The 27036-nt window shown below is 42.4% G+C and overlaps 1 protein-coding gene across 1 annotated transcript in view; it reads left to right on the plus strand.

Moving 5' to 3' along the window:
- The window catches only part of PI4KA (phosphatidylinositol 4-kinase alpha), a 114268-nt gene that overhangs the window by 12721 nt on the left and 74511 nt on the right, over nt 1-27036 (plus strand). The window contains exons 2-16 of the mRNA XM_019437386.2: nt 3461-3577; nt 7933-8026; nt 10455-10543; nt 12497-12569; nt 13177-13436; nt 13968-14034; nt 17705-17853; nt 19771-19836; nt 20402-20498; nt 22127-22318; nt 22836-22936; nt 23794-23923; nt 24911-25043; nt 26304-26399; nt 26766-26949. Of these exons, the coding sequence (XP_019292931.2) occupies nt 3461-3577; nt 7933-8026; nt 10455-10543; nt 12497-12569; nt 13177-13436; nt 13968-14034; nt 17705-17853; nt 19771-19836; nt 20402-20498; nt 22127-22318; nt 22836-22936; nt 23794-23923; nt 24911-25043; nt 26304-26399; nt 26766-26949 (1848 nt within the window). The remainder of the gene's footprint in view (nt 1-3460; nt 3578-7932; nt 8027-10454; nt 10544-12496; nt 12570-13176; nt 13437-13967; nt 14035-17704; nt 17854-19770; nt 19837-20401; nt 20499-22126; nt 22319-22835; nt 22937-23793; nt 23924-24910; nt 25044-26303; nt 26400-26765; nt 26950-27036) is intronic.

The raw sequence follows: 27036 nt of genomic DNA on the forward strand, positions 1-27036 counted from the left end.
CAGGGGAGGGGCAGAGAGGGAGGGAGATACAGAATCCGAAGCAGGCTCCAGGCTCTGAGCTGTCAGCACAGCTCAAACACATGAACTGTGAGGTCATGACTTGAGCCGAAGTCGGACACTTAACCAACAGAGCCACCCAGGCACCCCTCTTTTCATTCTTTTAAATTGCAGCATTAATGCTTTATTCTGCATTAGAACTTTGACCTCTCTGTGTCTCAGTTTCTTCATCCATAGAATGAAGATAATAAATAGTGCACTATTGTGAGGATTAGATAAATACAAACCAGCACCTCACATGTGATCAATGTTCAATAACTATTGACTATTAGTATTTGGAGACTGGCACCCAGCAGAACTGATTTTCCCTTGTCTGATATGTGATGACTTCTGTAGGACCCGGGTTCAAGTCCTCACTTTTTTTCCCCCTACAAGAGTCCCAGTGTCCAAGGGCATTTTGCATCAGAGCCTAGACCTGGTGCCAGGCTTTTAGGGGCCCTCATCATTTAGTTTCTGACCTGCATTATTCACTAGTTGTGGCCTTTTTATTGGTTGTATAACTCTGGCTGGATTGTAAGGATTGTGAGAGTGTGACTACATATTATACATGACTTAACCTGATTATTCTTCCATCCATCCCCCCGTTCATTTAATGATGCAGCAAATATTTGTTCAGTGCCAATTGCATGCCAGCACTGTGCCCAGTACTGGTTATATGACAAATGACACCACATAGTTAAGCCCTACAGTAGGATGGCTGGGTTCCAGTGGTCCTCTTTCTTTTTACTTTCCTTCCTATCTCATTAAATCCCTGTGACTTCAGCCCCTTTAATTCCACTAAATAGTTGTTAAGTTTCTGGAACGTGTAGGGTGCACTGGATACAGTGATGTGGGGGGCAGTGATGAGGCGAACACAGTCCTGTCTGCAGTGAATGGAAGATAAGTATACAAGTAACTCTGAAATAAGACTTTTAAAAAGATAATTATGTCAAGAAAATTACGTTATTCTTGGTGGGGTATTGAGAGGTGTGATGGGAAAGATCTTAGAACATTACTGGGGTCTGAGAAAGCTTTGAGAAATGGGAGACAGGATCTTGGAAGGATGGATAGAATTTTTATAGGGGATATAAGGCAGGTTGAATGAAATGTTGCAGATGGGTGAAAACCATGGAAAGGCCAGGTAGGGAGAAGTGAGCTCGGTATTCAGGGCCCGGGTGTTTGGGGCAAATTGGGAAGGACCTTCATTGCCAGGTTGGGAGTGTGCATTGAGTGTTCACTGGGGTGGGAAGCTGTTGAAGGTGCATGAGCTGGGAGTAGTTATATTGGAGTAGGGAGAGACAAAAGTCAGAGAGGATCTAGTTAAGAGCCTATTGTCTAAGATTGTACTTAACCTGTCTGGGCCTAGTTGCCTAACCTATTAAACAAAGATAGGATTACACATGATCTGCCTGAAAGGGGAGACTTGGCAGATGAGTGTGCAACTTCTTTCAGCTCTCCATCTCTGATTCTGCTTACATTTGGGAGTTGTGAGAGGTCTTCAGGTCTGAAATCCAAGTGAGCATCATCTCAGTGAAGTAGTTGAACTTGCATCATGTATTCTGGATGTCTTTAGAGAAATTATGCTCAATGAAAAGAAAAGCTCACCTTCCATTTTTCGTGTGATTTTTGTTGTTGTTGTTGTTAATGAAGTAATTTAATAAGTTTGATTTTTATTTACACAGAGCTGTGAAATATTTTCAAGACCATTTTGTGAGATTAAACTTTATATTCCTGGGTCTCGTTTCACGTGGTACCTGCTTCAGTCTTTGCCGTGCCTGTGTGCAGTCACAGGTGTCTTTGTCAGGGCTGAAACTTTCCTACTTGGTTTGAGACTCCTGGGGAAATTGTAGTTACTGGGGCGGGGAGGGGGAGTTGTAGTTAAATAGGAGTTATTTTAGGGTACCTGGCTGGTTCAGTCGGTGGAATGTGCAACTCTTGATCTCGGGGTTGTAAGTTTGAGCCCCACAGATTACTTAAAAATAAAATATTTAAAAAACAAATAGGAGTTGATTCACTGATATTAAGATGTTGGAGTTAAAGAAGTTGTGAGACTGTCTCCTTGGCTTTGGGTTTGCATTGCTATTAGAGTACAAGCCAGGCTCCCAGTCTCTACCTGAACTTGGACTTCTGGGCATCCCTGCTTTCTCTTTCCCATTGTATTGTCTCTCCAGCAGCCTCTGCCAGAATGCTTTAGATCTCTAATTATTTCTTTACAATCATTCCTAAGAGAAAGATTACTAAGACAAAGAACGTTACTTCTCTTCAGGTTAGAAGGTGCTTCTCTTTCTGGCTTGTGTATTTGCCCTTTTAAAATATGCTTTCTTTTTTTTTTTTTAATTAAAAAAAATTTTTTTTAACGTTTATTTATTTTTGAGACAGAGAGAGACAGAGCATGAACAGGGGAGGGGCAGAGAGAGAGGGAGACACAGAATCTGAAACAGGCTCCAGGCTCTGAGCTGTCAGCACAGAGCCCGACACGGGGCTCAAACTCACAGATCGTGAGATCATGACCTGAGCCGAAGTCGGACGCCCAACCAACCAAGCCACCCAGGCGCCCCTATGCTTTCTTTTTTTAACTTGCAATGATAATTGATAATTTTCAAAGCAAATCTCAAGCGTTGCACTTGATCTCCTTTGCCGTTAGAATATCCCAAGAAACTGTATGAATGTCAGTGAATGACTTCTCATTGGTTCCATAACAAAACAGCAAAGTTGAGGCCTCCTGATGTGTCTGAATGCTCTGCTCAAGCGTTCTTATGGCAGGGATTTTCAAGGTGAATAGGCATCACCTATTTTCCTATTCATAACAAATCCAGATTTTTAGTTCCTTTATGTCAGGTATTTACTGTTTTGAAAATAATTCTAAGTTTTCCATATTTTCAATAAATTGCTGATTTACTGCCTATCTGCTTCTGCTAGCCACTCTTATGGCATATCCAGTAACAACAGATATTGTTTATTAATTGCATAGTATGTATTATGCACTGTCCTAAGTGCTTTACCCACATTTCATCTCCCCCCTCCCCCACATTTAATCTTTTAATGAACAGTATGCGAGGCATTGCGACTGTAGGTAGGTTTGGGTAAAGTGCTTTTGAGTACCACTGAGTAGTGGAGATCTGTGATTATTCTGACTCTGAAATGCAGACATTGGCTCTTGTGCTTTACTTCCTCTGTGTGTACATCATTTTAACCCTTGGTCCAAGCTTCTCAGTGCATATATGTTTTGGAAGCATGTGCGTGATCATTTCAGAAGCTGGAAATGATCTTTTTATGACCTTTGAATTGGAAAAGAATGACTTACTGGTTATATAGACTCATTGGTGTTTATGCTGTTGTTTATATCTTATATTCTGAATGTGGGTTTATATTTTTTTTAATCTATGGGTTTTTGGTTGTTGTTGGTGGTGGTCTCATTTTCTAGGTCCAAAAGCTGCTTTGTATGTGCCCAGTAGATTTCCATGGGATCTTCCAATTGGATGAACGACGGAGAGATGCAGTGATTGCATTGGGCATTTTTCTCGTTGAATCTGATCTTCAGGTACGTCTTTACTACATTAAAAGTGTTTCTGTAAAAGGGGGAATGTAATTAGAATTTAAATTTGTACCTGGTTATATTTACCTGAAGCAGTACTAGAAGAATGCATACAAACCTAATAAAGGTGGTTAGTGATAGTGAGGCAGAGTAGGTGGAACAGGTTGAGGTGTGTGATTTAATTAATTTAGTTAATGTATACCTTCTTAGGAAATTTTGTTTTTTGAATTGTGTGAATATATTAAGTTTATATATATATATATATATATATATATATATATACACACACACATACATATATGTGTATATATACATATATATGTATGTGTGTGTGTATATATATATATATATATATATATATATATATATATGGATTTTGATTGTTGTGTTTTGCCAGAAAGTTAGTTAAAATGCTTGTGAAATAATTGTGTGCCTTCCAGGGTAGACTTGATTTTTAATCTAAGGTCAAACATTTATCGGTCAAACTCAGAGTAACCATTTTTTTTCCTTGTGAAAAGATAGGGTTCTTTGAGATAATTTTGACATAATACCATCTTTTTCAGAACTGTGATAGGTATAGGTACGCCTGGCTGGCTACGTTGGTCAAGCATGTGATTCTTGATCTTGGGGTTGTAAGTTCGAGCCCCACATTAGGTATAGAAATTACTTAAAAATTAAAAAAAAAAATCTTAAAAAAAAAGAACTGTGATAGATATAACTTTTAGAGTACATGTTACTGTGTCCTTTAGAGGTAATTTAAAAATCAGTGTTGTGGCTCCAATAGAAAATGATGTGGCCATTTTTTTTGTTTTTTGTTTTTTTAGTACTTCCCAAAGCTAATTAAAGCAAATGATTAATCACTGAATACAGACTCTTTTATTTATTTATTGTTATCATTATCAAGAATCACTTTTAATTCCATGTTTAATCATGCTGTGCTAGGAAAAAAATGATGTCTGATATTTGAATTTTTATTTATCTAAAAACGCTTATGTGTTCTGGAATTCTACTTCAACAAGGATTAATATTTTTGACAGAATAGTTATACATTTGTAAAAAAATAAGCATTTTAATTTTAGAGTAATATTTAAAAAATTAAATAGGTTATTTGATCAGGGCCCCATGAAAAACCAAAATTAGATGCACATAAACTGCATTTTAATTATTCTTTCTATTTATTTATAAGTGTGAAAAGAAAAAATAATTTCTACTTTTCTATTTGCAAAGTCCTATTTAAATTAAATTAAATTTATTTAAATTTAAGTATAAACAAGGAAAATGATTTTAAAAATAATTTGTATGAGAAACTGCTGTTCAAATGTGTATTAATTGAAAATACCTTTGGCAAACTTTACTTAATAGACTGACCTAAAGATTGACCTTAATAGATTGACCCTAATACTTGTAGTAGGCTTTTTAGGGTGGCATAGAGGAGATGAATACAAATTACCTTTGGTGTAATTTGGGTTCCTGGTAAGGATTGGCAGGACTTGGGGTGGCAGCTGATGTCCCTTGAGCCATACAGTCTGCCAGTGTTTCCAGGAATCCCGTTGGCCTCATGGACACTAGGAAAGGAGCCCGGCACTCTTTGCCAGCCCTCTGAGCCCTAGTAACCAGCTTTCTCTTGGTTCACCTGGTGTTGATATTCCCTGCCTCCATCCAGGATGGACTGTGCTACTGGTCTCCACGTCTAGTCAGTGGGCCACCCTGGCAGCTGCTGTGGCCATAGTAGCAGATGTAGTTTACTACCAGGGTGCCTGGGTGGCTCAGTCGGTTGAGCGTCCGACTTCGGCTGAGGTCATGATCTCACTGCTTATGAGTTCGAGCCCTGCGTTGGACTCTGTGCTGACAGCTCGGAGCCTGGAGCCTGTTTTGGATTCTGTGTCTCCCTCTCTCTCTGCCCCTAACCTACTTGCATTCTGTCTCTGTCTCTCTCAAGAATAAATGAACATTAAAAAAAAATTTTTTTTTTAAATGAAAAGAAGTAGTTTACTACCACATGCTACAAAAGCCATAACAGGTTATACAGGGGAGAACACCTGGGGTCACTTCCTCTGCAGGGAGCCTGGCCGTGCACATCCTTCAGAGTTTTGTGCTTATTAGTACACTGGGATCCTGGACAGATGTAACCAACTCCTTTATGTGATTCAGAGGAAAAGTTTTGCATTTGGAAAAGAAAGTTCTCTATTTGTCATGGTTATTTATTATGGTGTAACAAACTACCCCAAAACTTGGTGGCTTAATACAACAGATTTGTTTATTTATTTTTTTCTCATGAATCTGCAATTTAATTAGAGCTCAGAAGAGTCATTTGTCTCTGCTCCATTCAGTGTCACATGGTGGGCTTGAAAGCTAGAGGCTGGAATCACCTGAGAAGACTCGTTCATGCACATGTGTGGGCGTGGATCCTGGCTGTTGCTGGGACCTAAGCTGGGGCTCTTAGCCAGGGCACCCCTATGTACATGACCTTTCCGTGTGGCCTGGGCTATATCACTTTTTTTTTAAATTTATTTTTGAGAGAGAGAGTGTGTGTGTGAGCAGCAGAGAGGCAGAGAAAGAGGGAGACACAGAATCCAAACCAAGCTCCAGGCTCTGTCAGCACAGAGCCTGACGTAGGACTTGAACTCATGAACCCAGATCACTACCTGAGCTGAAGTTGGGTGCTCAACCAACTGAGCCACCAGGCGCCCCTTTTAAAAAATTTTTTTTTAAATGTTTAACGTTTATTTATTTTTGAGAGAGAGACAGAGTGTGAGTAGGGGAAGGGCAGCAAGAGAGGGAGACACAGAATCTGAAGTAGGCTGCAGGCTCTGAGCTGGTAGCACAGAGCCCGATGTGGGGCTCGAAACCACAAACTGCGAGATCATGACCTGAGCCGAAGTCAGATGCTCAACCGACTGAGCCACCCAGGCGCCCCGTCTGTCTGTCACAACATAATGTCTGCGTCCCAAGGGCATGTGTCCTGAAAGAAAGGCAGATGGATGCTGCACTGGTTTTTTAACGTAACCTAGGAAGTCAGTCTCATTTATACCACAGCTGACCCTTGAATAATGTAGGGTTTAGGGACACTGACCCCCTGTGCCATTGAAAAATCCACATATAATTTTGATTCTCCCAAAATTTAACTATTAATAGCCTACTATTGACCAGAAGCCTTACTGAAAACAATAAACTAGAGAAAAGAAAATGTTATTAAGAAAACCATAAGGAAGAGAAAATACATTTACAATACTGTAAAAAAGCCATATATAAGTGGACCCGTGTACTTCAAACCCTTGTTGTTCGAGGATCAGCTGTACTTTCTAAAAACACCAGAAGCAAGTCACTAAGGCAGCCCATTTTCTAGAGGAAGTGAATTTGACTCCACCTTTCAGTTGGAGTGTCACAGAATTTGGAGTCATGTTTTCATTTCTTTTTCTTTTTTCTATTTTCTTTTTTTTTTTTTTTTTGAGAGAGAAAGAGTATGAGCAGAGAATGGGCAGAGAGAGAGGGAAAAAGAGGATCCGAAGCAGGCGCCATGCTGACAGCAGCAAGCTCGATGTGGGGCTTGAACCCAAGAATTGTGAGATCATGACCTAAGCTGAAGTCAGATGCTTAACTAATTGAGCCACCCAGGAACCCCGTGGAGTCATGTTTTCAATATCACCACATGTGTTTATCAGTATTTCAGAACCAAATGGTATTCCTCTTCTCAGGAGCACACTTACCTAATCCTTAACTGGAGCCGTTATAAGTAGGGAAACAGCCAAAAGAGCCAGTCATGGAAGATTGTGAAGTTACATGTTGACTGGCTAGTTTGGAAACTAGAAGAAAGTAGTTTTTGTATTGGCTAACGATGGCTATTAAGTCTAATGCTCAGATAGAAGCAAAAGGAAACATGAAGCAGAAAATTAAGAAAAAAAAAGAAAAGGGGACAAAGGCCATGAATAACAGAAGTATCACCAAGTTTAAAAGCTTCTGGCTGTGAGCTTCCCTCAGTCCAGAGAATCTGATCCTGGGGCCCACTGAAAGGCTTGGGGGCTTTCTGAATACTCTTACTGAGGCAGTTTTGAGAGTGTGTGCTCACACATACCTTCTGGAGAGGCCCTCGTAGGGGCCCAGTGTCCAGAGGAGGCCAGAACCAGGCTGGACATTCAGAGCAGAAGAGCAGGTTGTAGCCCTTCCCTTAGGCACCTAGTGCAGGCTTATGGGATGACCTCGGACGCCCCCTGCTGCCACCACATGGAAATAGGAAGGGTGCAATGCCATGGGACCATCCATATTTGAGATGATTTGGATGTGTATGCTTTGCTTTAGGCTTAGTACTAAAAAGCTACCAGCCACACATTTGTATTAAATGTGTTTTTTTTTTTTTTTTTAAGCATAAAGATTCCGTGGTTCCTTACCTTCTCCGACTGCTTAAAGGTCTTCCGAAAGTGTATTGGGTAGAAGAAAGCACAGCTCGGAAAGGCAGAGGTAATTTTGTATAACATTTTCCCTGAATTCAGGGAAGAACATGTATGCTCACAGTCTGTAAAGATCAAATGTTTAATCATGTTAATGCATCAAGTACAGTGTTTCTAGCTGGTTCCACTCCTGGCTGTGGGGCAGCTGCCTGCCTGCAGCAACATGGGCTATGCTTACTCACTGTTGTCCAGAGTCCATGGTGAAGGTGGGGCAAAGGCAAGGCTGAGAAAACTGACTTTGTATTGTACTCTGGGAGTGAACAGGAACTTGGAGACCTGCGGGAACCTTTTCTCATGTCTCATTGCCAGAATTGGGTCCCCTGCCCATCCCTGAACCTGTCTCTCTTACCCTTCGATGAATAGGCTCACTCCTGGAGTGAAGCCAGTTCTCCAGATTTCATCACTGCTGCTCAAAAAGGAAGGGTGAGATGGATGTCCAGGATTTGAACACCATGTTCGCTATAAATAATAAATAGTTTATTATTTTGTTGCTGTTGGCTGAGTTTTAAATTTTGCACCTTTGAAAATGGTAGTAAGCCTGCTATGTGCCAAGCATTGTGCTAAGCACTTGTAACACTGATATTCCCATACATTGATTTCCCAAGACTCCCAAATCAGTTTGGAACACCACCAACATTTTAGAGATCACGACCCTGGAGACCAAAGTTTTCTTATAGTCTCCCTCTGTGAGACCCACGGCCCACCTTCAGACAAAGCAAGGGGTTGGTGTCTATAAAGAAAGCCCTTGTTCTTTTGGTTGGTGGCACGGCCCTAATTTGTTGGGTGGGCTTAGCCTGCTAAGGGTGGCTTTTGCTGATCTCATGAACATCCTGCCTCAGCTTAGTCCTCTCATTCTTTGGGTTTCATCATTTCTGGTAACATACTATGCCTAAAACTGACAGACCCCAGATTATGCATGTATCCTCAAATTCAAAGGACTACAATTTTTTTAATTGAAATGTAGTTGACATACAATATTATATCAGTTCCAGGCATACAACAGTGATTTGAGGTGTATATACATTACAAAGTGATTACAGTGATAAATCTAGCTACCATTCGTCACCATACCAAGTTGATACTTATTATTGACAATATTCCTTATGTGGTACATTGTATCCCTATGTCTTATTTGTTTTAGAACTGAAAGTTTGTACCTTTTAATCCCCTTCCCCTATTTCGTTCATCTTCCCACCCTAAAGGCCTACAGATTAGATAGAAAGCATTGCTAAAAAGTCAAACATCTCTCTGTCAACCATTGTTATCTAACTTGGGGAGAAGTAGAATACCAGTAGAAGTTGATTCTATTTTCTTTCCTTTCCAAACAAATACTGCTTCTATGTACATGGACTCCTATTAGAATGTAAGTGTTAGCATTATTTGAAGAATTGTTAGGGATATATAAATCTCCAATTATTGGGTAACATTTCAATCTTTTATTTTTTACGAAGGCAGTATGATTTAGACCTTTAAACTCTAGAGCAGTAGTTCTCAAAGTGGCATTCCTGGATCAGCAGCCTCAGTGTCAGAACTTGTCAGAAATGCAGATTCTCAGTCTTGCATCAGAGCTGCTGAATTAGAAGTCTGGGACAAGGAAGCCTCCAGGTGATCCTGATCACACTGTAGTTTGAGAAGGACCTAGATCTGCATCTTAAAATTATAAGTATGGAAGTGAACACATAATAGTCTTCTGCCATGTACTATGAATAGATCCATAAGACAGTGGGCAGCTCTCTGTCCTTGATTAAATTCAACGCTCAAAATTGATTAAATATTTAATAGCAATTGGATCTACACAGCAGTGATTCTGACATTTTTAAGGTGCACACCATAGAAGTACTGGTTAGCTTTGGTCTTTTAGGTACAGTGATCCCTTCCCAACCTTGAGTCCATGCTCCTGAGAACCTCCCAATGAGGGGGCTCAGTAGTAGATGGGCTTAAAAACCTATTAGGAATAGAGCAAATCTTTGGAAGCTCTTATTAGGATTTTCTCCATCTGTCAAAATAAAGCAGAAAAGAAATATAAACAATTCAGTTTAAAGTAGTGGTAATTGGTATTTGACAGGTAGCCTCATATACCATTTCTTACACTTTATCAAGATTGGTTTCTCACCCTAGGTAGAAATTTAGGTCAGGAATTAAAAAATGGAGTCTGTTATGTTGAGAGAGCTGTATAATCTCAAACTATAAACTGGCTCAGAAACATTTAAGTTTGTTGAACCAAAGCATTCTATTAAAAGAAATTAGAGGTATTTCTCAGCAAACATGTTGGGCCCACATCTGTTCTTTTCAGGTTCACCTCACTGAGGGCAGCCACCCCTATAAACTGGTCCCTTGGCAGATCCTGTGAGAAAGGGAACTTACTGAATCAGGTGGCCAGTACATGTAGCCCAGTGTCTCAGTGGTAATGATCTGACTCGTGTCTGTGTACCTTCCAGCCACCCTCCCGGTTGCAGAGAGTTTCAGCTTCTGCTTGGTCACTTTGCTGTCTGATGTGGCTTATAGGGACCCCTCACTTCGGGATGAGGTAAGTGTGTGGTGAGTTGGAGTGCATTTCTGTATGATCAAAGAGAGTCCCAAAGTAACAGAAAAGAGTAAATAAAATTTTGAAGTGATTTGGTTGTTTCTGTTGATTTATTTTGTACTAACACACCTAAGAAATGTTAAATATATACTAACAATACCCAGTGACCACTTGAGTCTTCTTTCATCCAGCCCTCCCCATAATTCTGTGAGGTAGGCAGCACAAGTCCAAGGCAGCTGACTTTCCTGATGGCTCACAATCCCTGTTGGAGATTGAAGTCATTCATGGAAGGAAATGATCTAGATTGTTGAAATTATACCCAGATTTTAAGTGCCCTAATTTTTTTTTGTTTGAATTTATTTTGTTGAAATGTTACTTAAGTGCGTTTCATACTCCCCTCCTTTTTAAACAAAGAATACGATCATAATCTAAACTTTTTCTTCATCACATTTTTTGTTTTAAAAATCAGTATGTATATGCTGCTATCCTCAGGACCTGCCAAGGAGTGCCTGGTTGCTTGTCTATATGTTAAATATTCCCAGCTAGCTATGCTTTTTGAGTCCTTGTATCTGTTTTTTAATTTCTAAAATCTCTTAATATCAAAGTGTAAATTCTATTGTCAGTATTTCTGTCATTAACATTCTTCTCCATTCTTTTTTCTTAGTTTACATTCTTTATTTGTAAGTTGGCTAAAGAGATAACTAGATCTACTAGAATCATGTATCATTATTTCAAAAGTTAGGCTAGAAATTAAGGGCTTTTCTGTAAATAACATTTATCAAAATGTCAATGCTAAAGATGATGGCGTAACTTCAGTACACAAAGTGGAGAAAGCATTGCTTTTCAAGTCTTTGTATGTTACTCAGCATCATTTAACATTAGCAAAATGTCAGAAATTTGCCTTGATTAGGAACACGTTGTATGAGACCAATTTTATTCTCTTCTTTGTCTGGGATTTCCAAGACTGGTAGTAGAGGGAAATAAGGTAGATACAGTCTAGTTGATCTTCATCCAGGCTTTAGACAAACACTCCTCCTGACATCCTGAATCTGGAATATGGGCTGAGGGCCAAAACAATTTGGAAAGTTTGCAAAGCTGCCTAAAGGGCCATCCCAGAGGGTGACAGGGTGCTGGCCCAGCAGGAGTCTTCCCTAGGTCTGCCCTATACACTGAAGCAAAAGGAGCCAGGGCCATAAATGAAAATTCAGAAGGGAAGTTGTTTCATTTGTAGATGATACAAAGCTGGGAATCAGAGACCAGTATAATGAGCTAAAGCTAATCCCCTGAGTTTTTGTAGACATCAGTGACAGGCGAAAAATACCAACATCAGTAGAGTTGGCAGCATGTGCAAAAAAGATTTAAGTATTTTACATATCAGTGAGCTCTTTGAGCCAGCATTGTGAAGTGGCTGCCGAACAGCTGATGTCATGTATATGGAAGGCTAGAATCTCTGTTGAGTTTGATGATTACTCAGGGGGAGTCCCAGCATCCCTGGAATATTAATGTATCTTCCTGAGCACCACAATTCGAGACTGTTTCTGACACATGGGACTACTGTGAAATCAGAAGCTGGCACTCAGGATCATGAAGGACTTGTAATCATAAGAAATGGATTAAAAGAACTAGAGATATTTAGCCATGAAAAGAGATTTGGGGTCCTATCACCTGTTTCTCGAATATGGAAGGTGTAGCTCCAAGGCCAGTGGTCACAAGCCCCAGAGGACAACATTGGCCCAGAGTTAGGAGGCGCTCTTGGCCAACCCAGGAGGGCAAGTTTCTGTCTCTAGAAGGTCAACTGATTGGCCACTTGGCAGAGCTGTCATGCGGGGCTTTATGTATCACATATGGGGTTGGACAAGATATTGTCTAAAGATCCTTCCAATTCTGAATGAATTTTGTGGTACTTATCCGATTTTATTTATAAGTTTGTCTTTTCTGTTTCCTTGGCTGTTACAGATTTTAGAGGCACTTTTGCAGGTTTTGCATGTTCTTTTGGGAATGTGCCAGGCCTTGGAGATTCAAGAAAAAGGTATGATTATAGATCCAAGCCTTTTTTTTTTTCCCTTAATGGTTTGTGATTATTTTTTTCCCTTGCTTTTCCCAGTCTTCTTTTTTTGCTCTTTACTATTTATGTACTTGATGGATGAAACCTTCCTATATTAGTTTGCCTTTGTTGTGTGTTAAAGAGGTCACGTGGGGGTCATGAGCACAGCTCTGCTACCTGAATGCCAGGTGACTTTAGACAAGTCACCTCACCCTTTCTGGGCCTCAGTTTCCTCACCTGTAACATGCCTGACTGCCTCTAGTATGAGGCTACCTATATCATCCCAGGAGGAGGAAATATATGATTTAAGTATAGTAAAGGTACCTGATAACAAGACTTATCTGTGTTATTGATTTGAGTGTACCATGAACAGATTAAGACCTCCCAAAAAGAGCAGCTGTGTGTGATGGAGATGTAGTCTGAAGTTGTTAATGTCAGCCCTTAAGGCTAACCTGTTGTTATGACTTGTTCTGACCCCCTACTTGGGGGTAGGGGGAGGTTGTGAGATGTCAGCCAGTGTTACAAGCTGGTGCAGCACAGCTCTCTCCCAGGGAACTTTCTGGTATTGGAACATTCTCTCTTTGTCTTCTAGAATACCTTTGCAAATACGCGATCCCATGCCTGATAGGAATCTCACGAGCATTTGGGCGTTACAGCAACACGGAAGAGTCTCTCCTGTCAAAACTGTTCCCCAAAGTCCCTCCTCATTCCCTCCGAGTCCCTGAGGAGCTTGAAGGTGTGCGGAGGCGATCTTTCAATGACTTCCGCTCCATCCTCCCCAGCAATCTGCTGACAGTGTGTCAGGAGGGCACCCTGAAGAGGAAGACCAGCAGCGTGTCCAGCATCTCTCAGGTGGGGCTGTGCTCCTGGGAGGCAGGCAAAGAGGTCAGGTCTTGTGAAGTACTCACTCGGAAAAAAACCCCACTCGCGTGCTATTCAAGGAAACTCACAAAAGAGAAAAGGTTCTCACTGGAAATCTCTGTAAAATAAAGGCTTCTTTTGACTATTGAAGATTTAGAAGTGATTTAATCTCCTAGTCATGAAGTATTTGTTTCCTAGCAGTTGGGTGCCAAGCTTTATTCTGAGTGGGGGACAGTTGGTGCCCTTAAGAAGTATATAATTGACTCATGGGCACAAGATAAAGACACCAAATGCTGAGAATAATTCATCTCAGTAATGATGTATAAAATATATGGCTAGGCACAAAGAATTTAGGCATATGATATATAGTAGAGAACGTTGTAGCTAAGGTGGGCTTCGGGGAGGAGGTGAGGTGTGAACTAGGACTTGAGGTACAAATGTTGGGCTGGCAGAGACCTTGTCTGAGGCAAAACTGCCTGAGGTTTGGCGTTTTCTGATATGTCAGGTGGTTTTGTGTTTCAGGTCAGCCCTGAACGTGGGATGCCCCCTCCCAGCTCCCCTGGAGGATCTGCTTTTCACTACTTTGAAGGTGGGCTTCACCTTTCTGACCAGAATATTGACCTAGTAACTTGGCGGGCAGGTTCACTGTGAGTTCTTGTGACATTAAAGATGCTAATACTAGTGTTCTGCTGTTGTGCATCTAGAGAGTCAAGCTTTTATAAGGCATTTAGTTTCTAGTTTTGTTCAGACTTATTAAAATTTAATTTTAAAATATTTCAAATATGGAAAAAAGTGCAGAAAATAATATACAGACCCCATGTGCCTGCTATCAGAATTTTAATAAATTATCCTAGGAAAGCGCTGGTTTTCAGGTGAAAGTAGTAATGGTAGGTCCTTCTCTTTTTTTGTTTGAAGGTCATTAAGTATGCAAATAATATTTTTTAAAAATACAATAATATGAGTAGTACTTTTTATGGAGCTTTGTGGGTCACAAAGCACTTCCACATAATTTGCTGAATTTGATTCATATGACAGCCCTGTACAGTGTCAGACATGTGGTAAAATCACCTCTACCTTATCTTCAAGGAAAGTAAGACTCAGGTTAAGTGGTAGGAAGTGGGGAAACCAGAATGCCATGCCTCACAATGCCACTTATTCCATCTTTGGATCATGCTACTTATTAAAAGCATTTCTCAATAGGATCTTGAAAGATGTGAAGGGAATTTTAAAAAAATGAGGGGAGAATCTGAACTCAAATAAATGTGGGCAGTGTTGCATAGAGTATCTCTTGGCTGTGTAAGAATGTACCCTATGTTATAGTCTGTGTGTATGTTAAAATGTAAAGGGGCCAAGCTCACCCACTCAAACTCCCAGAGAGAATCACTTGTGGTTGAATATATCCCTTTAGGCTTTAAACAGCCCCTTGGCCACCTGCCTGTCCTGGGGGCATCTGAAGACAGCCATGATGTGCCCTCAGAGGCTTCTTCTTCCCTGGTGAACAGCTCTTCTTCTGTTCTCTGTACTCAGGGGTCCTTCTCTATTGGGGCTGCCCTCCTTTGAGCACTTCTAGTGAGTACTCAGGATTGGGGTGCACCCAGGTGTGGGCTGATTGTGTGAGTTTCCTGTGCTCCTTCAGCAGATGCAGGCCGGCACTCAGCGGTGCTCAGGCCAGCCTCTGTGCCATCCTCTCTGCCTCAGTGGTGAGTTCCACAGATGATTTTCCTCCTCTTGGAAGTGCACTTCATTGTCAAAGAAACAGGCAGGAAGCACACTACTCCTTCTTCCTTTTCTGCCTGAGTGCCTCTGTTTGACTATGATCTTTCTTTTCTTTTCTTTCTTTCTTTTCTTTTTTCTTTTTTTATTATTATTATTTTTTAATTATTTTTTATTATTTTTTAACATTTATTTATTTTTGAGACAGAGACAGAGCATGAACGGGGGAGGGTCAGAGAGAGGGAGACACAGAATCTGAAACAGGCTCCAGGCTCTGAGCTGTCAGCACAGAACCCGACACAGGGCTCGAACTCACGGACCACGAGATCATGACCTGAGCCGAAGTCGGATGCTTAACTGACCGAGCCACCCAGGCACCCCTCTTTTTTTTTTTAAAGATTTTTAAAAAAAATTTTTTTTTTTTTTTAACGTTTATTCATTTTTTGAGACAGAGAGAGACAGAGCATGAACGGGGGAGGGTCAGAGAGAGGGAGACACAGAATCTGAAACAGGCTCCAGGCTCTGAGCTGTCAGCACGGAGCCTGACGCGGGGCTCAAACTCACGGACCGCGAGATCATGACCTGAGCCAAAGTCGGCCGCTTAACCGACTGAGCCACCCAGGCGCCCCTAAAGATTTTATTTTTAAGTAATCTCTATACACAATGTGGGGCTCGAACTCACAACCCTGAGGTCAAGAGCCTCATGCTCTACTGAGTGAGCCGGCCAGGGTGCCCTGACTCTGATTTTTCTTACATTTTGTCTCTCTTCTCTTTCCAGGCCCTCTTCCACCTCCACAGAGCTGTGAGAATTTTTTTAAAGAGTTCTTTCTTTTTCTTTCTTTCTTTCTTTCTTTCTTTCTTTCTTTCTTTCTTTCTTTCTTTCATGAATTAATTTATTTTGAGAGAGACAGAGACAGTGTGAGTAGGGGAGGGGGAGAGAGAGAGGGAAACAGGGCACTGTCAGCAGGGAGTCCAACATGAGGCTCAAACTCACCAACTGTGAGATTATGACCTGAGCTGAAACCAAGAGTTGGACATTTAACCAACTGAGCCAACCGTCTAGCCATCCAGGCACCCTATGAGTTATTTCTTTTTATTTATTTATTTATTTTATTTTGTTTTGTTTTGTTTTATTTTATTTTTTTTAAAGCACAAATCTGATCATCTCTCTCTCTTTCTCTCTCTCTCTTTTTTTTAATATTTGCTTATTTTTGAGAGGGACAGAGAGAGCATGAGCAGGGGAGGGGGAATGGGAGAGAGAGAGGGAGATACAGAATCTGAAGCAGGCTCCAGGCTCTGAGCCGTCAGTGCAGAGCCCATCATGGAGCCCAAACTCACAAACTGTGAGATCATGACCTGAGCTGAAGTCAGACGCTTAACCAACTGAGCCACCCAGGTGCCCCAATCTGATCATTTCATTTCCAGCTTAAAAACTTTCAATGACTCCTTCCCCTCCCCTTGCATAAATCCTAAACCCTTGATCCTTGGCTGTGCAGTTCCTGTCTTCTGCCTCCATCTCTGCCCACCACACACTGGCTAGCTCAGCCACACAGGACTTAGTCCTTATTTCATAGCGTCTATATGGGAAATGCCCTCTGATCACAAACTTCTTACCTTATTTATTATTATTGTTGTTGTTATTATTATTATTTAAAAAATAAACTTGTATATGGGGCATCTGGGTGGCTTGGTCAGTCGAGTATCCAACTTCGGCTCAGGTCATGATCTTACGGTTTACACACATTTATAATGGAATATTATTCAGCCTTAAGAAAGGAGATTTTGCCGTTTGTAACAACGTGGATGAACCTGGAGGACATTATGCTAAATCAAATAAGCCAAACATGGAGAGAAAATAAAAGAAAATAAACAGCATGATTTCACTTACATGTGGACACTTTATTCATAAGTGTTCAATGATTGACTTTATTTTTCTGATTTTGAAACATCTAATAATATGCATTTTTGTCCTAATTTTGGTGGTAAAATACGTTGGGGTCCTGTGGACCTCAAATGTTTGCATCTGTCAACCTTTAAAAAGATGTATTTTTTTTCTTCCTACATTAAGTTATATTGTCTGTGTTGAAAATACTAGGATGTGATTATATCTGAGCTTTGACCTGAAACACCCCCCCAAGAGGGGTGGCATCACTCTCCAAGTGTTTGAAATCTGGCCTTTACCGCCCCCCACCTTTTTTTTTTTGAGAGAGAGGGTGCAAGTGAGCGAAAGGCAGAAAGAGAGTTAGGGAGGAGAGAAAGAGAAAGAAGCGGCCTCACCCGAAGCGGGGCTCAAGCTTACCTGATGTGGGACTTGAACTCATGAACTGTGAGAGATGACCTGAGCTGAAGTCAGATGCTTAACTAACTGAGCCACCCGGGTGCCCTCCAGCCTTTACTTCTTAATTAAAAAACAAAGGATTGGAGTATAAACAAAAGCAAACTGTACACTTTTGTTGGTTATTGAGGAGTCAGCTTGATCAGCTTGAGGAAGTATTCTGGTGGTTTGTTAACGTGACTGATTTTCTGGTTCTCCTCCCCTCTGCCAGTATCTTGCTTACCTGATGGGAGTGCCCTGGAGCCTGATCACTACTTCTCCACCATCAGTTCCAGCTTTTCAGTTTCTCCTCTTTTCAATGGCATCACCTATAAGGAATTCAGTATTCCACTAGAAATGCTTCGAGAACTCTTAAACTTGGTAAGGAAAGCTTTGTTGGAACAAGAGATCCTGTGTACATCTAGCAGTAAAATTGCTAGTGGTGTTGGCCTGTGTTTTTTTTTGTTTTTTTTTTTTAAGAAAAACTAGGAGATTTTCAGTATTTCAGAACACCAGTTAGAAGTCGTAAATTTTCGATTAAGGAAGGAAGGAGAGTAGTATTCGTGGAGTCATTTGTGTGCTATATTGTTACTGAATCCTTGCAGCACTTGTGTGGGAGAGGCAGCCATTCATCCACATTTTAGAGGTAAGGCAGTCAGTGCCAAATACATCAAGGAACCATAGGCAAAGGGCAGAGATAGGGCTCAGCCCAGGGAGTCTGATCCTCAGTCTAGTTCCTATTACACCTGACTCCATCCCATGCGCTGCTCTTTTTAGATCAGTACAAAACCTAAATTTTTCATATTTGGGTACCTAGGAATGACCGCTGAAGTGAAGTCAGAGAAGACATTGGTGCCATTGTCCCAGTCCCAAAATAGATGGGTCTTTGATCCAGGGACTCTGAAGGTGTTATGATTGAGCTGGGTTGCTTCGAAATAGATTCAAGTGGGTAGGTAGGGGTGGAGATGTTATCAGGGACAGACCCTAAAGATGGGATTTTCTGTTTTGGAAAGAATGAGAGGGAACAAGGACGATACTTTTGAAAGCACGAAGCATGTGCCAGAGAGAGCAGCCATCTCCTTTAGTGTGGCGTGTGAACAGAAGTCACTCAAAAAGGATGGCTTTAGGCTGAAGATGTAGGAGGACATTAAAGCATTGGCAATAATTACTGAGGATAGAGCCACAATGAATTACTAGTTACATGTCCCAAATGGAACATGGCCTGGGTGGCCTTCTCAGATGATCAAGTGGCTTTCAAGAATCATGTCAAAAATCCCAACTGAAGGCTGCATGTTTCAGACTCTTCATAGAGGAAATTATTTTTTCCAGTATATTTTAACTTCTCAAGGTTAGCTTTTCTTCTAGGCAATTTTTCATTTCTTCTCCTGGAATGTTGTTTATCATTGTGCATTAAAAAAAATCAACTTCTTTAAGTACTACCGTGGGGGTGGCAGGCTGTTTTTACCCAGATGTTCCGCGGTTGACAGAATGGTTCCTTTCTTTTTTTTTTTTTTTATTTTTTATTTATTTATTTATTTATTTATTTATTTTTTCAACGTTTTTTATTTATTTTTGGGACAGAGAGAGACAGAGCATGAACGGGGGAGGGGCAGAGAGAGAGGGAGACACAGAATCGGAAGCAGGCTCCAGGCTCTGAGCCATCAGCCCAGAGCCTGACGCGGGGCTCGAACTCACGGACCGCGAGATCGTGACCTGGCTGAAGTCGGATGCTTAACCGACTGCGCCACCCAGGCGCCCCAGAATGGTTCCTTTCTGTACTAAGTGCTGGTACAGAGACCGGGTAGAAATAATATCTTCTGTTAGAATGTATGCTGTACTCTGAGTACCTAGGCAGCTTCAGATGAGCCAGTGCACGAGGCCTGTGGGAAGAGGCAGAGTCATCAGGGCTGAGGACCATCTGTGAAGGTGTCCCTGATGTCTGGGAGAAGGTTTGGGTAAATTGTTAGTGATGCCGAGTCTGAACACTTTCACATTCTGGAAATGGAAATCTAATGTCAGCAAATTTGAGGGAGTTGGTTCCTTTCCTGTTTTTATGTTATTCCCAATCAAGGGCAAGAAAACACATCCAAGTGATGGCAGAATTAAGGACATTTTGTGTGTGTAGTTTGATGTGGAGCTATAATGAGTATATTGCTGGCCAGTCATTTCCATCCCATTTTTCACGCTCGTTCTGTGGATTTATCTGTCAGCATGATTTGTTCTTTAGTTGAAGGAGCTGCCATTCCTGTCTCTCACTGTGTTCATCAGGTGCCTCATGCGATCCTATTTCCCTAATAGGTGAAGAAGATTGTCGAGGAGCCTGTTCTCAAGTCCTTGGATGCAGTTGTAGCCAGCGTGATAGAGGTACGTCCCTTTTGAGGGCGCCACCCTGAGGTCAGCCTGACATGAACTTGTGCATGGAGAAAACAGGAAGGGTGTTTTTTTGGGGGGAGCGGGGGGTATAGGGCGGGTGGCTGGAGAGACAGGCTTGTCGGTGAGTTTCCAGCTTAGTCCCCATAATGGCAATGCAGCTGCCACCCGAGAGCTTGCTCTGTGCCGGTTCTTTTTAATAGATCATCTCACAGCGGTCTGGTGGCCCCTTGATTGTCTTTCTCTTCATTTCCCATAAGACGACCAAAGATAGTGAGCATTCAGCCCAGAAGGGTGGTTCGCCCTTCTGGGATGCAGGGAGCAGCCCCCCATAGGCATCTCTGGATAGCTTGAGTTTATCTATTGTTTTCCTCTGGCCGATGCTCGAGAGTGTGAGGAGAATAATTCAAGTGTTCCAAGTGGTGAATCATGATAAACGGTCGTTCTGTCTCTCTAATGCTACATCAGGGGTATAATACCCATGCCTCTCCCTGGAAGGCAAAGGGAGGTCCAGGGGAGAGTTTCTGTAGCATGGTCATGTGCCTCTGCTCCCTCACAGGCCAATCCTAGTGCTGATCTCTACTACACCACATTCAGCGACCCTCTCTACGTGGCCATGTTCAAGATGCTACGTGACACTCTGTACTACATGAAAGGTAAAGGTGGTTTGTGCCCACGTGTGACAATGATGACACTAGGCTCCAGGCCACTGCCGCAGGTCTGTGCTTCCTTTCTGCTGGGGCCACTTAAAAACACATAGGTAACATGTCACATTACTGAGATTTGAAGAAAAAAGCAAGTAAGAAAAAAAACCTCTCATAATCCTGTGCCCCTTTTACCATCCATGACAGCTTCTTTGGTGGATTTATTTCCTCAGGAGCTTTCCTGACATGGCCATATTGTAGTGTCCTGATCACCTGAATATGTATATAATTCAATGTGTCTATTTCAGATATCTTAAAAAGTTAAAAAATAAGAAAATGAGGCACTTATAATCTTGTAACTCAGAGAAAAAGTGTCTTAATAGTTTAGCATGTGCACACACACAAGTTTAGCCCTTCCTTCCAATTACCCTTTAGTACATTTTTAAAACATGTTTTCTGCATTCTTCTCTTATGTTACAGAGCACTTTTTGTCAATATAAGTTTTTCTTTTTTGAATTTATTTATTTGAGAGAGAGAGCACAAGAGGGGGAAAGACAGGAAGAGAATCTCAAGAAGGCTCCACACTGTCAGTGCAGAGCCCAATGCAGGGCTCGAACTCATGAACCTTGAGATCATGACCTGAGCCGAAGTCTGGCACTTAACTGACTGAGCCACCCAGGCACCCCTCAACATAAGTTTTGATCAGTGTGTAATATTCAGTCAAGCAGATGTACTGTAATCTAGTTAGCTGTTTTCCTAATTCAATTTTAAGAGCTCCTGGGATTGAGTCTGGCTGGGGCCCCAGCGAATGTTAAGTTCACAAATGAGGGTGCAGGGGACTGGGCTCAGCCTGACCCCCAGGAACCCCGAGGCTTCTCTCCCCACCTGAGCTGCATGTTGCCAGCTTCCTTGGCTCTTCTGACTTGTGCCCATCACAGAGGTTCTTCTGATTTTTCAGGCCCCAAGGATGAGAGTTTGAAGAAGCTGTGAACTCTGGGTACCCCAAAGATCCAGCCCTGTAGCCAGGGAATTCTCTTCTTCAGACTGCAACCAGTTTTTGCACTTAGCTGATAGCCAACAACCTTCTTGTAAAAAAAAGAATTGGGGCACCTGGGTGGCTCAGTCATTGAGTGTCCAACTCTTAGTTTCGGCTTGGGTCATGATCTCATGGTTCCTGAGATCAAGCCCCATATTGGGCTTTGTGCTGACAGCCCAGAGCCTGCTTGGGATTCTCTCTCTCCCTCTCTCTCTGCCCCTCCCCAACTTGCTCTGTCTCTCAAAATTAAATAAATAAACTTAAAATCACCAAAGTATTTCTTATTGTTAGTTGGACCAGTGTCTGTGATGATACATGCCAGTTTCTGTGTTTCATACATATGGGTTTTAGTATATTGACTGCTTAAAACACAACATGGCTCTCACTTCCCTGGGAAATGGTCGTTTTCTTTGAGTGCCAGGTGGCATGTGTGCCAAGAGGCAGCACAGCCTATTCAAGCTCTTCCCACTGGGCACTCTTGAAACCAAAGGAGCCAGTGGCAGACCTACTCCTCTTGGGTATCTGTTAGAGAAGGACCATAGAGCTGCTGCCTGAATTTTGGTGGTTTTGTTTCCACCTGCAATGCCTGCTCTCTTTCCCACAGACCTCCCAACCTCCTTTGTGAAGGAGATCCATGATTTTGTGCTGGAGCAGTTCAACACGAGCCAGGGGGAGCTTCAGAAGATTCTGCATGATGCAGACCGGATCCACAATGAGCTGAGCCCCCTCAAGCTGCGTTGCCAGGCAAATGCTGCCTGTGTGGACCTCATGGTCTGGGCTGTGAAGGATGAGCAAGGTAAGCATTGGCGTCTGCTGTGCCCCAGATGTCTGGTGTCTTGTCCCACAGTTTAGGAAACTGGACATGGGAGGAGGTGATGGGCAAGGCCACAGGGCCTGTGTGTTCTTTCCACTGCTTCCTGCTGGTTTTTGAGGCTTTTATATGAAGTGGGAGCTCCGTGCTGGAGGAAAAGGTGCTTGTCTAGGGTGAACAGCAGAATGGGAAGCACGTAGCAGACTGTGGATGGCTGCCACACGCAGAGCACTGAGGACAAGAGGCTCAAGGTCAGCAGAGAGGAGAGAGCAGTCACATACAATGCAGGATGGTGTTTTCACAACAACAGAAAAGGAACAGAGATGAGTTTTCAGTTAAGGATGCCTGCCTGTAAATACTTCTTGGTGTAACCACTTATTATTAATAAAGCCTGCACAAAGTATGCCTCTGGGCTTTTAGTTATGTGATTAATTGGTGAACATGTATTTTGTAAAATTTACCTTTGCTAATTGTCCACACCCTCCTCTGATTTTGAATTTAGGTGCAGAAAATCTTTGCATCAAGCTGTCTGAGAAGCTGCAGTCTAAGACATCCAGCAAAGTCATCATTGCCCATTTGCCCTTGCTTATCTGCTGTCTGCAGGTCAGTCTCACTGACACTGGAGAAGCTTCGATCCCATCAACAAAGCTTTCTTGTTACATCATTCAGGCTCTGATTAGCATACCAGCAGCAAAGTCTGAGCTGTTGTCTTTTTTTTTTTTTTTTTAATGTTTATTTGTTTATTTTGAGAGAAAGAGGGTGAGTGGGGGAGGGGCAGAGAGAGAGGGAGGAATCCCAAGCAGGCTCTGTGCTGTGATGAGCCCAACATGGGGCTCAGTCCCACAAACCATGAGATCATGACCTGAGCCAAAATTAAGAATCAGATGCTTAACCAATTGAGCCACCTATGCACCCTTGAGCTGTTGTTGTCTTTAGGAACTTGAACTAGAGCCTGCTATGGACACAGTTCACCAATGAGTGGGAGTCACTGCTGACAGTGTGCCAGGGATTTCTGTCATTTCCAGGCACAACTGAGTACTTCTTTGTGAAGAGGCTGCCCTGTATCTACTGGGCCATTCCCAAGGTCGCAGGCGAAGTGTTGAAGACATCTCCTGAGGTCTACAGTACCAGCTCTGCTCTCTTATCTTGCTGAAATACAAACCCCAGTAACTCTGAATTTGCCGTTGTTCAAAAATCATACTGTATACCCTTTCTCCCCTAAATTTGTTTCCAAAAGAAATGGACACACTTTAGCAATATATCTCCCTTTAGGCTGAGCAGAGTCTAGACCCTCCTTTTTTTCTGTCTTGTTTTGCCCCATGGCCAAAGTGGCCTTGGGAGATTTGACCTTGGAAGTTTCTGGTCAAACTTGTGTATCTGAAGCATTCAGCGTCTCACTGCTTGGACCTGCTCAGCCGGCCACAACCTGGGTTGTGTGACAGGTCGATGGTGTGTTACAGGGTCTGGGCCGCCTGTGTGAGAGGTTCCCAGTGGTGGTACATTCGGTGACGCCATCTCTGCGGGACTTCCTGGTTGTTCCATCCCCCGTGCTGGTGAAGCTCTATAAGTGCCACAGTCAATACCACACAGGTAATGGATGGCTGTACCCAAAGCTATCTCTCCAGTCCCTATGCGCCATGTGCTCTTGAGGCTCCAAGAAAAGATCCACATGACCTTGTGTGCAAGCCCACCATCATTTTGTGACTGAGAGGTTGTGGCTGGGCTGCAACCCTGCACTGTACTTTGGCTCATTCCTTCTTCACGCCTTTCTTCATGGCTTTCCCTACATGACCCCCTCCAGGCTTCAGTTCTTTCCTTCCTCCACCCTCCCCTTGCATATACTCCTATGACTGAGGGGTTTTAGCTCTCTCTGTCACTGAGGCAGTATAAAGCATGAATCCAATGTGTCCCAGACACTGGGCCAGGAACTGTCCATGCTCCATCTCAGCTAGTCCCTATCCCTGCCTTGTGAGTGTATTTTCATGTTTCTATAACAATGGCACAGGTTCAGAGCAAATCTGGTCACCTGTAACCATTAGCATTCATTAACACCTGCTGGGGCTCTAATGTATTGCTTATCCCACCCAGTCCTGTGCAGGTGGATGCTTTATTCTCTCCCTTCAGATGAAGAAACCCAGTCTTCAGCAGGTGAAAGACTTTTCCCTGGACCCGGGACAAGTAGGGGTCTCTGTGGCTCTAAGGCTCCTGCTCTCACACTCACCCCCTACCCTTACCGGTTTTGCACGTTAGCTAGATAACCTTTGGTGATAGGGCATGTCTCACCCTTGGGGCTGGGTGCCTGTGGGTGCTCATCAGGACTTTTGAACTGTTTCTTAAGAAATTGCTGTGTTACATATTTATCACTTTGCAACTTAAATATTTTTCCCTTTGTTTAAACATGTTTGTTTCATCCTTTCTCTTCTCACTTTTGTTTCTGAAATGTTTGTTCAAATCATTTTAGAGGGGTTGCTTTTATAAGCTAAAAATCATCAGCATATTATTTTGATTTTGAATTATGGAAAAGGGGATGGGAAATGACAGGCTTAACTAGATACATACTTGAATTTTTACATTTAGTTGCTGGTAATGATATAAAAATCAGTGTAACCAACGAGCATTCTGAGTCAACCCTGAATGTCATGTCGGGAAAGAAGAGCCAACCCTCCATGTATGAGCAGCTCCGGGACATTGCCATTGACAACATCTGCAGGTGGGAGACCAGCCAGAGGGAAGGGTGACCTGGGGAGGAAGGAAACAAGTTTTAGATACAGTTATTAAAAAATAAGAAACATTTGTAATTTTTTTTTTTAATTTTTTTTTTCAACGTTTTTTATTTATTTTTGGGACAGAGAGAGACAGAGCATGAACGGGGGAGGGGCAGAGAGAGAGGGAGACACAGAATCGGAAACAGGCTCCAGGCTCCGAGCCATCAGCCCAGAGCCTGACGCGGGGCTCGAACTCACGGACTGCGAGATCGTGACCTGGCTGAAGTCGGACGCTTAACCGACTGCGCCACCCAGGCGCCCCAGATTTGTAATTTTTTAAAGCTTGTTTCTGATTATTTAAACCTATAGCTGATTTAAAAAGAGGGATTATTTCATATTAAAAAAATAAAGCTTCTTTTCTTTTCCTGATCACAAACGTAATTAAAAACAGAAAATTTATAGAATGTATAGAAAAGTAGAAGGAAAGGAATTATCCATCAGCCTGCCATCCAGAGTAACAATAGATTGTCACGTTTCTTCTTTTTTTCTTCTGTGTAATTTTTAGTATAAGAAATGCGGTTTATATGATCACGTGACCTTGCTGCCCAGGCTCCTGCTATGTGAACTCTTGCTCTCCGAACTCAGGAACCACACATATTCTGATTTATGTGAAAATATATCTTTCCATCTGAATTCTGGCTCCTTGCTGTCGGAAGCCCAATTGAGAGAATGTGGTGGCCCCTTTCTATCAGACACATGCTCTTCTCTGCCTGTGTCCTCAGAGCCAAACAGATGCAGAGAGTGAGAGATGCCTGAAAAGATTTTGTGTCCTTACGGGCTTTTAAAAGTTCCCCTTTTCTTTAGAAAATTAGCATTTCTCCATACTATTAAAACCTTGATATAGTATTTAATATTCCCTCAGCTGTCCTGGGACCATCTGTCTTGAATTAGTTACTGTGACTTTTGTTAAGGAACAGTGCTGGAAATTTTAAATTGGGATTAGGGTGAGTGTAACATTCTGAAGGAAACTGTTCTGGTCAAATAATGAAGTTACTGTTTCCGACTGAGATATTTATCAAGTGGGCAAAATCTGCAGCAATTCTTTGAATTCATTCTATGTAATGACTTTCATTCAGATTTCTGGGGGAAAAATGCTCAGAGCAGTTCTTTAAACTCTGTAGACCTGACAAAGGGGAAAAAGCAAACACAAAACACTCATCTGTTGTTCTGATACCCAGTGCTGTGTGGGTTTCCTTATGTCCCAGGTGCCTGAAAGCTGGCTTGACTGTGGACCCAGTGATCGTGGAGGCCTTCCTGGCCAGCCTCTCCAACCGGCTCTACATCTCCCAGGAGAGTGACAAGTACGTCCCATCCCTGAGGGGGCAGCCAGGTGTTCCCTGCAGGCCTACCTGGGGAGCCACCCGGTGTCTTGCATGTTTGTGCTCTTTCTTGCAGTCTGGAGTTGTGCATCAGATCTGTCCCAGGATTTAAGTTCAAACCTACCGTAGAGTATCAATCCTGGACCACTGTTTGGGAGCAGAGAAAGATGTCTGTCTTATTGCCCAGTGCCAGGGACTTTATGTTTCTTCTGGTAGTTAACAATTCCAGGCTGCCACTGTCAGATGACTGTGGTAACGTTTGTTCCTGTTAGCTGTAGCTTGTGAAGCTTCTGGGTTTCGTTTCCCAGAAGACTGTTCTGAGAATGCCTCTGTTCTTCCCTCCCATAGAGACGCTCACTTGATTCCTGACCATACCATCCGAGCCTTGGGACACATTGCGGTGGCCCTGAGGGACACCCCAAAGGTCATGGAACCAATTCTGCAGATCCTGCAACAGAAATTCTGCCAGCCCCCTTCCCCCCTTGACGTTCTCATCATCGACCAGCTAGGCTGCCTGGTTATCACCGGAAACGTAAGGCAGGACCTGCTGTGAAACCCACTACCCTATGCAAGCTTTGTTACACTCCTTTGACTATCAGGAATGTTAAAATAGATTAAA

Source organism: Panthera pardus, unplaced genomic scaffold (assembly GCF_024362965.1).
Source record: "Panthera pardus isolate Hobbes unplaced genomic scaffold, ASM2436296v1 HiC_scaffold_15, whole genome shotgun sequence".
In the NCBI taxonomy this organism is placed as follows: domain Eukaryota; kingdom Metazoa; phylum Chordata; class Mammalia; order Carnivora; family Felidae; genus Panthera; species Panthera pardus.